Below are 13,034 nucleotides of genomic sequence, written 5' to 3' on the forward strand. Positions count from 1 at the left end.
GGCCAATGCTGAGGAAGGAACGAATTTCCTCTCTGGGAGGAAAATGCAATTCTTTTTAGTGTGCAAGTGTTTGCCAGTGGAGCAGGGCTTTGCAGAACAAAGGAGATCCCTGTTTGGATTCACTTAAAATCACGAAAAGCCTATCCTAGTTAGACACATTTGCTGCTTTCTGTAACAGGGAATACTGACCAACACAGCAATTTTACTGTAAAGTTTGAAAGGTAAGACCTAATTTTTCTTCTTAAAACATTTCTTAGTATGCAATACTTGTTAGGACCAATCATTTGCAGCATTCTCATGAGAGAATGAATAAGAAACATTGCTCTTTATTATAATAGACATTTTTATTTATCAGTGCAAAGAAATGTATACGAGGGAATTCATATTTAGTAAGTAACTAATACAAGATGCAAAGGTGATTAAAAGGCTTAATAGTTTTTAGTCTAAATTTATGATAAAGAATTATGTTATTTTCTTGAATAAAGGAATCTGATTCTTTATTCTGTAAAATATAGAGAATATATAAAATATAGCAGAGATAAAGCCCAATCTTGGTAATTAACAACTTATGCTTTAATCGTAGTACAAGATATATATCGATGCTGTCGGAACAAAATTTTTCAGTTTTGACATAGTTTAAAAAACGACCTGTTTTTTCACATTGTGTGTACATTTCATAATAAATAGACCAAAAGAAACAGCCCAGAATTACTTGCAAAAAATTCTGGTTCCATTGACTCCCATAAAGTAAGTTTTTTTCATTCTCCTGTAAAATGACCATGTTGGAGATACAAGGTTTTGTTCAGACAACAGTGATTTTATATATATATATATATATATATATATATATATATATATATATATATATATATATACACGCAAACACTCACCCACACACACAAACAAGAAGTTTTCATCAACAATAAATATCTTCTCTACATCACAATCCTAAAAACACTGGGAATTATGGAGTTTACAAAGACATATTTAATGTTGGGCAGCTTTTGTTTCATTTTATGGCTATTTTTTAAATCATACAAACTTGGAGACAGCATGGACTGGCAAACATAACGGCTTAGGAAATGTCCATTAGCCAGCTGCAGGCATCTGTTCACAGTCTAATACCTCCATAATGCCTTTTTCTTTATTTTATCTGATAAGATAAAGGCACATTTGAATTTCTTCATCTCTTTATTGGTACCTGCTGTCTTCTGACTTGTGGCTATGGTGGAGAAAATCAGAAACGTAAGCAGTCATATAACTTTATTCTAGCTGCATTATTTATTCCAAAATGTGTTTCTGACCTAATTAATTAACATTAGTCATACAAACTTTAATAGAAACATTGACAATTTTACCAATATTTGTATTTCCATTTTTCAGTCATTTTATATTTTTGAAATTTGAATTAGAATTTGAATTGAATTAATTTTTGAATTAGATTATTTTTTATTAAGAGCAAAGAAAGCTGAAAGTCATCTTGGCACAAAATTTTAAATGAAGTAAAATATTAATTTTATTTGTTTTTAATTTTATTTTAAATAAAAAAGGCAGATGTTTACTGTCTGAACCGGTACCTCTTGCCTTAAAAGAAGCAGACAATGTCCTTGATTCCTTCTGCAACTAACAAGGTTATCATGAGCATCATATATTTCAGATTATGTCCATAAATTAAAATTTCATACAAGATACTCTACACCAGCAAGAGTAGCCTGAGCCTACTCCAGTGGTCATTGGGCAGTAGGCAGGATACACCCTGTACAGGCTGCCAGTCCATCGTAGGACCCATTCATATTGAAGAAAAGCAAATCGGATGAACTTCAATTATCAACTTATTAACATGCACTTATCATTTAAATTATGTTCTAAAGAATCTCTTCATGACTCTGTAGCCTCATATGAGACACATGCAATGATCAGTGAGATAGCAACAGCAAAACAGCTCACATTTTGCTCTTGAAACAGCATTTTAGAAACAGCTGTAAGACAATAAGCATGCTAAGTTAGGAGCTTTTTTTTGTAACGGTTGTTGATATGGACAATGAAGTGACAAAATTGCTTTATTTCTCATTTAAAACTAAATAACCTTCATTGATTCTTATCAACAATATGCAGAGGATAATAGCTTTACATAAATCATAATGATCAATATTAGGCCCTAACTATTTTTCCAAATTAAGAAGTGTCAAGTGTACAATTTGTATGAGACTTAAGGTTAAAACAATGCTAAGCTAATGATGCACAAAACAAGCAATGAAATGAAAACAGTGGATTTTCAGAGATCATCAAGCAGTAAATAAGCAAAGTAATACTGCTCTTGTGAGCCTACAGTCATAACTGAGTAGATCCAAACAAAAGGAAATCCATCTATCCCACATACGTGCCCTCTACTCCCTGCTGTTCACTGCATAAATTACCTTAAATAATGCATCAAGCTACCAAGATGTCAAATGTATGCTGAGTATCTGTAATTAAACCTTTTCACACAGCCAGAAGTGAAAAAATAAGAACCACCACATGATATCATTTTAGACCAGTGTAAAATGCTTCCTAATGCTCTGTAATGATCTAAACTGACAAAAATGATTTTCTACATTTTTATATGATTTTCTTTGCCTACCATGTTTTGTTAATTTTAAGTTAAATATGGCATGTCTGCAAATTTTAGTGCATATATTTTCATGATAGACATTGTTTTATAAGAGATTTCTTTTTCATTTGTTCTTTTCAAAAAGTTATTACATCCAAAATTATTACAAATGGGTTCACAGCATTGTAGAATAAAACTCTTTATCTATTTGCATTTGTTTGAGTTTAACATACTGGAAACATAAAATATATAATGTGTCGAACAGACGATATTAAATTTTAAGTTTTATTTTTACATTTTAATATGTTAAAAGTATAAAAACTTTTTCCTCCCATTTTTCTATTTGTAATATCTTCATAAGACCTGATAAGCCACTTTTGTTTTCTGGAGGACGTGTCCCCAAAGGATATTTCGAAAACCATATAAGCTACCGTGCTGACACCTGGTGCGCCATGCAGAGGACATCCTGGCCTTTCCATTGGCACATCATTTGTTGGGGTGTGTCATTCACAACAAGAGTTCTGCCTTTTCAAAATGGCAACCAAATTTAAATGCAACAAAAGTGAGCTTTTGAGAAATATGCATTTATGATATTTCTAAAGTCTATAGTTGATATGTTTAGGTAGAAAAACATTTTAGCCAATTTTCAAAGCAATTTTTTTAGCGATAGGCATAAACGTTTAACCACCTAACAACATACTTTTTTAATGTCCTCTGTGATGGAAACGAGAACTGTTTTTATATGAAATTCATGGTAGCACAGCTGACAGGAATTTGACTGAGGTAGGGAAAATTAAAGGACGGTCACAACTCTATTTTGGGTTAGAAGCAATAACGCAAGCTTAGCAGTTAAATTACTGCGACATAACTATACACTTTACATAAGAAAGATATGCTTACTTCATTTTATTCAGGTTACTAAATTTAAATAATATCTGATAACTGAAATAGCATATATGGCAGCATGTGTGTACAAAATCAACAGCTTCTAATAATATGGAAATTTATGTAACATAATGATCTCTGTCCATTTTCAATAACAAGTCTACATCTATTTTCTCTAGTTCTGGTTAATGAACCTTTAAAATGCAATTACCTCATATGTATTATGTGATCACACTTTGCTAACATTTCCAATGTAGTCTGAAAAAGTTTGCCAGGGGCTCAAAGCTCTTCCACCCACAAGAGAATAAGATGGTCAAGCTCTTCCCCATACATACTGGTTTTCAACAGAGCCTGCTGATTTTAAAGGAGAACCGTTCTCATATTTTCAGACCTGACAATAGACCAGTCAACTGGGGGTACTGGACATTAATAAATCACTGACTATACCACTGATATAGGAATACCAAGTGCTTGTGTACAGAAGCAGATGATGAACCCTGGGATATATCGTGCTGAACACTGAAATATTTTTAAGAGTCTGCATGTAGCCATATCCAGTCTGCAACAAAACACTAGGCCACATTATACATTTTTTTATTAAAACTGAACTAACATTACTGAGGCAGGAAAAAGAGAAACACACTAAAACAGTGTTGGTGCTCTGCTGTAAGTTTATCTGTAAAGCCTGAAATAATGATTTTAAAGTCAGAGGTGTCGGGTTGGATTTCAGACCATGTCATGCATCTTTTCGCATTAATGTAATCACACAAACAGGCTCTAAAAGAAGGTCTGCCTCAATGTTTAAGCCTCAAATACAAAATCAACATTATACTGATGAAGAAGAGATAATCACAGTAGTAGATAATACACTTTGATAATCAGGAGATCACCAAGTAAGGACTGGAATAGTCTTTCAATGAGCTCACAATCATCAGATTCATCTGCTGGGAAGGGATCCAAAGCAAAACCGACGTTACAAAATATAAAGAGATTTTTCAAATGTTTTTTAAAGCATGTACTGAGCATGACTGAATAATAAAAAATGTAGAAGCATAATAACAAAAAGACATTGTTCTCTAGTTCTGGTTAATGAACCTTTAAAATGCAAACCTTTAAAAACCGTCACAAGGGGCAAAGACAAAGAAAGAAACAAATGGTAAATGCAAGCAGGGGTCAAACAGGGAAACAAGGCAGTCCAGAAAATCGCTCGGTATGCTCGCATGGATGCAATACTTCGCACTATGCCCATGTTAAGCCATGGCTTAAATACTAAACTAAACCCTATTCACCTGACTAACACAGGTGAGTCATATTAGAATTCTGGGGAATGTGAACACTGATATGTCCATGAGTCAGAGCCCGTAGTCACATGATCATGCACAGAATCCTGGGTATTGGAGTCTGGATGGGAGTTCTCTGGATGCGTGACACATTTTCTGTATTTTACAGAAGGTATTTGCAAATGGCTGGTATCTGCAGATGTAACAGAACTTTAAAATCTATTCTAAAAGATACAGTCTGCCAGTGAATTTCTTTTAAAACAGCTAAAACATGAGCCCTCTTTTTTGTTTTTGTTAGGATACCATGCTGCTGCATTTTGTAAAAGTTGTTTTTTTTTATTAGGATTACACATTAAATATTTCCACCAGAGGTTAATCCTTAAACCTTTCATAGTATGGCTTGAAAATAAGGACTGTGAGTCTGAGATTGCATCCTGGAATTGTTCCAGAATTTTCACGGAAAAGGACTTGTGTTGACTGTTAAGTGCTGCAGATATGGTAGCTTCAGGTTGTGTCAACGTAACTATAAAAACAACAGTTAACACTAGACAAACCTTGCACATTTGTTCCAATGGCCAGAATGTGCTGCTCAGTGAGAATGTGAAATTCCTCCCTCCTGATTCATTATATTTTATTGAAATAATTTACCAGGCCAAGCAGAGCCATTATGTCATGCTCCAGCATCCAATGGCATGCCTAATGTCATCGGTATGGATTGCAGGCAGTTGCAGCACTACACACTACACAGCTTTCCCTACAATTTCACATCCTGATAAGCTTAACAAGCGTCTATATCACTCATCACTCACACAGAAATTCAGTATTTTTTGTTAAAGTTTCTACTCTGTATCACTGCATTGTGGTGTGGTTTGTTTATTTAACATGAGCTGCATGTGATAGATGGTATAGTGTTCATGAATTTGTTTGAGGAAGCCAGTGGAAGCACAACCCATAGAACCTTACAGAAGCCAACACCAAACTTAGGGCCGATTCACTTATGCAAAAATCATAACTGTACAGCAGGCTTTTGGGTTCTATTTGGACACTAGGTTCCACTTGGATTCATTGAGAAACTTGTCAGTGCTTTTTATAGTTTAAAATATTTCAACAGTTATTGTATGGAAGCATATCCAAATTAATAAGAAAATGTAATATGCAGAATGGCAATGTAATCCTGAGTTTCAGCTTAAATTCCCCCCTGATTTGTGCAAGTTTGAGCTCAAAAAGAAAATTCAAATTCAATAAATTCATTTACATTTGCCATTTGATATATTACTACTGATATTTCATTTATGTGAAGATTTGGATGCTTCATGAGTAGCTTTATTTTGTCACAATTGGCCCCTCCCAGTCCTGTCCATGTGCGTTTGTTTTGGTTTAGTCCAGCCCCTTGTTTTGTAACTCCGCCCCTGATTGTTTTCACCTGTCCCTCGTTTTCTCTGTGTATTTAAGCCCTGTGTTTGCCCCTTGTGCTGGCTGGTCTTTATGTAATGAGGAGTGAGGTGGCGGACGCATGTGTGGAGGCAAGCGACTTTTATTGAGGGCAAATCCAAAATCAGGGTTATAACAGTCCAGGTTCATGTAGCCAACATGTAAAGAATCAGGTACAGACATGACAAAACAAACCAAACAGTTCTAACACCAAAGACCAATACATCAAACAAAGACTGATACAAAGACCAGCCAACACAAGGGGCAAACACAGGGCTTAAATACACAGGGAAAACAAGGGACATGTGAAAACAATCAGGGGCGGAGTTACAAAACAAGGGGCTGGACTAAACCAAAACAAACGCACATGGACAGGACTGGGAGGGGCCAATCGTGACATATTTAAATTAAAATGTATTTCCCAAACTGGATGATTATGAAATAATGGTGTCAAAATGAATATTAAAATTCTTGTCACCTAATATGCATTTGTACTCAGTAATAATGCAAAAATGTAATTATCACTCACCACCAAGCCAGAAAGATAGCAAAATTCAAATGTTAAAGGGGAAACATTATGGATGCATATCAGTATCAAAATTGAAATGAAAATGTAATATGTTAAATGTATTTGCATCTAAACTTCCCACTCATGTATGCAATATTGAGCTCAAAATGAAACATCGAATTCAGTACTGCGATTTTTAATTGCCATATAATATACTATTGACATCTCACACAGAGATTTGGATGCCTTATGAGTAGCTTCATTTAAATTAAAACACATTTCCTACACTGGATGAATATGTTTCATGTAATTATGGTATCAATGGTGTCAAAATGATAATTGAAATGCTATTCACCACATATGCATTTGCACTCAGTAACAATGCATTTGAAATTTAATTATCACACTCACCACCAAGCCAGAAAGATGGCAAAATTCAAATGTAAACATGGGAACCTGTGTCGCTTTGCTTCGCAACATTTTCTTGCTATTGTGCTCATTCTGCTGCAATCTTGCAGCACATAACATTATTTTAAACAGATAATTTACTTTAATTTAACTTTAATTTTACGTTAATTTACATTAACAATCATCATTGCATAATTTTGTATTGTTCCCAAAATAATAGAAATACTGAGTACAACATCCAAAAATACCTTTTTGGTAAATTTAAAATTCTCATGTTGTAAGCTATTAATAAATATCCCCTTTATTACTGCTCCCCATGATGCGTGGTTGTGTGTTAGGTATACTGAGTATATATGTACTCAGTATACTAAATACAAAACAATATACTACTGATATATGTGGTAACAGCTTACTGTAGAGCAGTTTTCATGGGGCTTCATTCTTAACAACTTACATAAATCTAAACATTTATGAAGGCTTCTGATCATAAAAAATACATAAATCTGAGGTTTTTCTCTAACACTGGGCTGTGTAATAACACATTACTGCCCTACAGTAATGTAAAAACCTGTTAAAGATCATAAACGAACATTACGTGTAAATTTGCAAATAAAAAAGTGTCTCTTCTGACTCCGGAGCTAAATGTTTGACCCAGGCTGATTTTTTTTCAGCATAGTTTTCTACATTGATAGATTGAGCCTGTCTCCCATGGGACCTCACCAGATGAGGAGACTGTGGAGCGCATGTGTATGTCTGTGTGCATGTGTGTGATAGAGGATGTGTGTTAGAGCGAGAGAGTGAGAGAGATAGAGAGAGAGAGAGAGAGAGAGAGAGAAAGTGTGGGTGTGCATGTGTGCAAGCATATAAGAGAGAGGCAGAGTATAACCCAGAGCAAAGAGGATGCTGCTGCTTCTGGAGGAAGACAGTGCTAGTGCTGCTTTTCCTTCCTGTGCTGCATGATCTACTCCACTAAGATTTGACCTCTGCTTCGTTACCATCTCTGCTCAACATCATCGACGGCTGGAAAGTGGGCAGGGCTTGTGGAAGTGCTCTTCATTTTGGCTTATTTTCTGTGTGCCCACAGAGCCACGGAATGACAGAGGGGAGGAAAGAGGGCGACAGAGACAGAGTACATTATGCATGTGCTATAACTGAGCACCAGGAGCAGTAGACAGAGTTAGAAAGGGGTGGGGGGGTTCGAGAAGAGAGAGTAAGCTCAGACAAAAGCTGCAGACTGTTCCCTCACCGACCACAACCAGCAACAAAGACAAAAGAAGGAAAGCTACTGAAGCTGAGGCTTAGGCTCTTTGCCTTGTTACTGCCAGGATTCCATGAGCCACGAGCATCACGCTGAGGGCAAATAGGATGTCGGTGTCAGGGAAGAAGGAGTTCGACGTGAAGCAGATCCTCAGGCTTCGCTGGCGCTGGTTTAGTCATTCCTCACAGACCTCAGCTGGCAATGGGGGCTATATTCAGCAAGAGGGCTTCGACCACCGAGGTACACCGGTCCAGAGCCGCCTGAAGAGTCACTCCCGGGACAGAGGGGGACTTCGCAAGAGCAACAGCCCAGTCCACAGCATTCTGGCTCCTACTCCCAGCCCCACACCTGTCTATGTCAGGCCAGGCAATCAATCATGGCACCAGCAAAACATCATCCAGCACCTTCAAGTCAGCGAGGACTCACTGAAGAACAACTCGCCCACCAGCGCCAGGAAAGAGGATGGCAAGAGCAGCCAGGAGCATGTGAAGAGCAACCCACAGGAGCCCTCCGAGGAGGAAGCCACAGACAGGTAAAAAAAGGCTCTGAGCAGAAATAGAAACACTGAGCGTACATGTGAAGATGTGCCTGCTGCTGTCAGCTAACATCACAGAGGAACCCATTAAGTTATGCTTGTAGGTATGAAGCACAGGTGCAGTTTTCTCCAAACGGCAGAATTTATTGCATGTAGAAATGAATTGACTGACTGTACTTGGCTGTGAAAGTTGAACGACAGAGCTATTATTACAACACCGTGTGGATTTACAGTAAGCCTCACCAAGAGTCAGCCTTGAGTGGTTTAACCAGCATTATGTAGAGACTACAGTATTAAACCGCCACTTTACTCAAGCTGATTATGCCAGTCACGTGCACACTAATCAGAGGGTTTGTTTTATTCTCATTTGCTATGTTTACTACTCAGCAGCACTGCTAACATGTTGGCTTTGTCCTCAGAGCATATCATTTTCCAATCAACTCCACCACGCAGCTGCCACCACTGCTCACCTGGGGATAGTTCATTCACATGGCACGCGCAGCGTAGAAACACAGCTCTCTGAAATATCCCAGGATAAATTATTCATTAGGCAGACATCTCGCTGGCAACCACTGAGACAGCCTAGGCTTGTGCTTTTTTATCACACAGATAACACATACTGTAATATACAGCGTCATTCATGGGGAGTTTCACCCTGCATTTTCATAACCTGCAGCGGGAATATTTCAGTGCATGTTAATGCATTCATGCTCAGAGTTTTAAATGTTGCAGAGAGAGCACTATTACACTGGAGCCCACTGGTGCAAGAGCTATAAAATTGCGAAGGGTAAAAACATGAATTATCTATACAGGGCATGATATTTACGTATAAGTGCAGTTCAAGGAAAGACAGCATTAAATTTGCCAATCGATCGAAATTTATGACATTATAAAGCCATGCTTCCGTTGCTGCTTATATTCATCCCCTAAGTGCTTTGTCTACAGGAGAAAATACCTGCTTGTTTTTCTTCTTCAAGCGATTCTAGTGCACTGGGTCTCATGTAAGGTCACAACATGATTTGGCAGGAAGTAAACACACTTCTCTCAGAGAGGAAAGAGACAGGGCCGGCCTGCAAGACAAATCTGGCTTCCTTGCCCTGTCTTATGAGATCTCAGGACAAGTGCCTAAAACAGAAAGCTTTGAAATGCATCATATCAAACAGCCATGTGTATATATTAAGCACTTAAAAAGATAAGGCATGCCTCAGTGCCAGCATACCATGCAGTATAGTAACACTTGACTGAGAACTTATGTATAATTGCTGTCAGAATACTATAATTTGTTAAAAACCAAAACAGTTACATTTAAAACTGCATTATGAATTGAGCAGTAGAGGCTTAGTGGTGTAACTACTTGAGCCAGGACCCAGGGGCAAACATAAACACAACAACTGTAGCAAAATAATCAATGATAATTGAACATTTTCCCTTGTTAAATCACAGGCTTACAATACTTGCACATTTGCATTGTACAATAGTTGCATACTTACTCATTTGAGGCACATTCTTTCTAAATAGTCCTCATTAAACTTAATCTACAGGCTACCTGTAAGAACACATAGGCTCTTAAGAACTCAGCAAGGTCAAATACACTTTATTCTAACCGCAACGACCTGCATTCGAAAAATTGTAGCCTGTAAGCTTGGCAGACTTGCTGGGTCAGACGGAGCAACCAATACGAGCTATTACCTTCTCCTTGACCATTAGGATTTTTTTTTTGCTCCTTGACCTAGATATACTTGCCAGTGGACCACTGAAAACTGGGTACTTGAATCCATGATGAGAAGACTTTCAAAAGATGAGCAGGGGAATCTTCTCAAATCAATATCTGTAATGTACCATTCTGTATTTAAAGAGCTTGACATTTTAACCTTTCCTTATAGTGCATCCTTAATAGGCAAAGAGGCACTTTCAAATTCAATCAATTAAGATTACTTAAACATTTAGTGATCCACCTCTGGGTTATATATATTTACCAGAAATCGTCTTTGCAACTACAATGGCCCGACCCTTTAAAAGCACATGGTTATTACTACAATGGCCTAAAAGCCTACATGGTGTTAATGGCCTTCACTGTTGATTGATACAGCCTTATGAACCTCACCACAGCAAATGCCATTACATCAGTGTTATTAAAACAAGCACCCTAAAAGCTTCACTACTCAACAGAATGGACAGATGTAAAATCTTGTCTAATTTAATATTGTTTAACAACAAGAAGCAACATAATACACTATAATACTTAAATTCTGACTATTTTGCATTTTATTTATTTTATATCTTATGTTAACATGATACACTCACTACATTTTTCCACTGCGCTTTATTTTTGTTTGTTGTATTTCCATGTAGGCATACTGTGACAGAAATGAGGCCACAAAGCCAATTTAAGATGTCTCCAGTGTACACACACTAAGTGTGTGATTTATTAACAAAAGCATGACCATCAGGTCTCTAGCCACAGTTTCACCAAGAGGATGAAAATAACGACCCACTCAGGGTCTGCTGAAATAAGCAGCCAGTGGAATGAGCTCCTATGCTATTAGTTGCTTATTTGTGAAAGCAAATTGAGATGGCAGCTTTAGTGCATTGATACATTTCTGAGCTGAATGTAAATAATGCTGATGCCTTCTTTAAGATTACCTGAAATCAGACCAAGGCAGTAAGTACCCGTGCCATGGGGTTCAATATTTGCAAACCACAAATCTGAATTACAGTCCTGAGAAGATGCTTGGCTGAGGTACTGCATAAAAAGTGATAGTTTGCAGGACTGAGGGGAGGTTTTAATACCACAAAATGTTAATGATAACAGCCTCTTATGTTTCATAAATCTAATGTCAGAATACAGACAATAAAGTTTTTTTGGTGTCTCTACACAGGAGGGAGCCCATCAATAGTCCCACGTAACATTAACAACTGTACAGACAGCAATATCCTTCCTATAAGCACCTCTATTGGATAGCTAGCAAAGTGTTAGCAGTCACAATAGGGCAAATTAGAACATTCCCAATAATTTTAAAGGATATTTTTGAGTCTGTCTGAAGCATGTGAGCTTCATTCAGCTGACTTAGTAAAAGAGATTCAGAGCTCTTATACAGGGTTTAAGCTTGATGATTTCAAGATCAGTTGAAATGTGTTGGTTTAGTAAACCCTTGCTCTCTTAGATCTGGCCCACACTGTGGCTATGTTACAACATTATATATTATAAAGTATAGTATTTATAAACATTATAAAGTATAGTGCTTTGCAGATGTTATAGAAAAAAGGCATATTCTGTCAGAATATTACACAGAAGTCTCAACATCTAAATATATTATCATTAATATTTTATATATTACAATTTTGCCCTGCGATGGACTGGTGACCTGTCCAGGGTGTATCCTGCCTTCTGCCTGATGACTGCTGGGATAGGCTCCAGCACCTCCCCTCAACCCTGAGGGAGAAGCGGCTTAGAGAATGGATGGATATTATAATTTCTTTTAATATTTAAGCATTTTCTGCTTCATTTTTCTGCTTCAATTCTGCCACAATCTAAGTAATCACAAACACATTCAGAGATGTAGTCTGTACTCTAGTGTGGTCAGTCCATTGTTCTGAGAACATCAGCAGCTTCTTTGTTTGATTTGCAAATTTTCTTCTTTTTTGTCTATTTCTTTTTCTCAGTAACAGCTTCTTGACAGCTGCACATCCTTTCAGACCCATAGCACTGAGTTGTCTTCTCACAGTGTTAGGATGGACAGAAACACCTGTGGATTTTTTCAGATCTGAAGCAAGAGTGGTGCTTAATTTAATTATTTTGAAAGCTTTAAGTGATATTTCATGATGATGATGGTCTAGCAGGACGTGCATGGTTGTTAGAAGTCTCATTTAGTTTTGGAAACTCCTTTTTTTCCAATTTGCCCTCTTCCTTGTGGAAACTGAGTACCTTTTAATCACTACAGAAATATCTCCTGAGAAATTAATAACTTATCCTCAACGTCCATTTGCAGTGGAAATTAAATAAAAGAAGCGTCTCTGACTTTTGACAAGAATCTCTGTTTAAATCCTTGCTTAATTTTCAACCATGTGGCAGTAAACTGCTAGGAAAAATAATAACAAATATCACTCAAGTAGGAGGGCCAAGTGCACAGTGTTTATTA

The 13,034-nt window shown here is 37.1% G+C and overlaps 1 protein-coding gene across 2 annotated transcripts in view; it reads left to right on the top strand.

Moving 5' to 3' along the window:
* Positions 1 to 72: 72 nt before the first annotated feature.
* klhl4 (kelch-like family member 4) overlaps positions 73 to 13,034 on the top strand; it is a 48,631-nt gene continuing 35,669 nt past the window's right edge. Inside the window, exons 1-2 of one of the 2 annotated variants that reach the window (XM_017689983.1) lie at positions 73 to 221; positions 8,187 to 8,892. In XM_017689983.1, the coding sequence (XP_017545472.1) occupies positions 8,468 to 8,892 (425 nt within the window). In that variant the 5' untranslated portion in view covers positions 73 to 221; positions 8,187 to 8,467. The remainder of the gene's footprint in view (positions 222 to 8,186; positions 8,893 to 13,034) is intronic. The other variant, XM_037540709.1, reaches the window with a different exon arrangement.

The sequence above is a fragment of the Pygocentrus nattereri genome, chromosome 8, assembly GCF_015220715.1.
Source record: "Pygocentrus nattereri isolate fPygNat1 chromosome 8, fPygNat1.pri, whole genome shotgun sequence".
NCBI classification, from domain to species: Eukaryota; Metazoa; Chordata; class Actinopteri; order Characiformes; family Serrasalmidae; genus Pygocentrus; species Pygocentrus nattereri.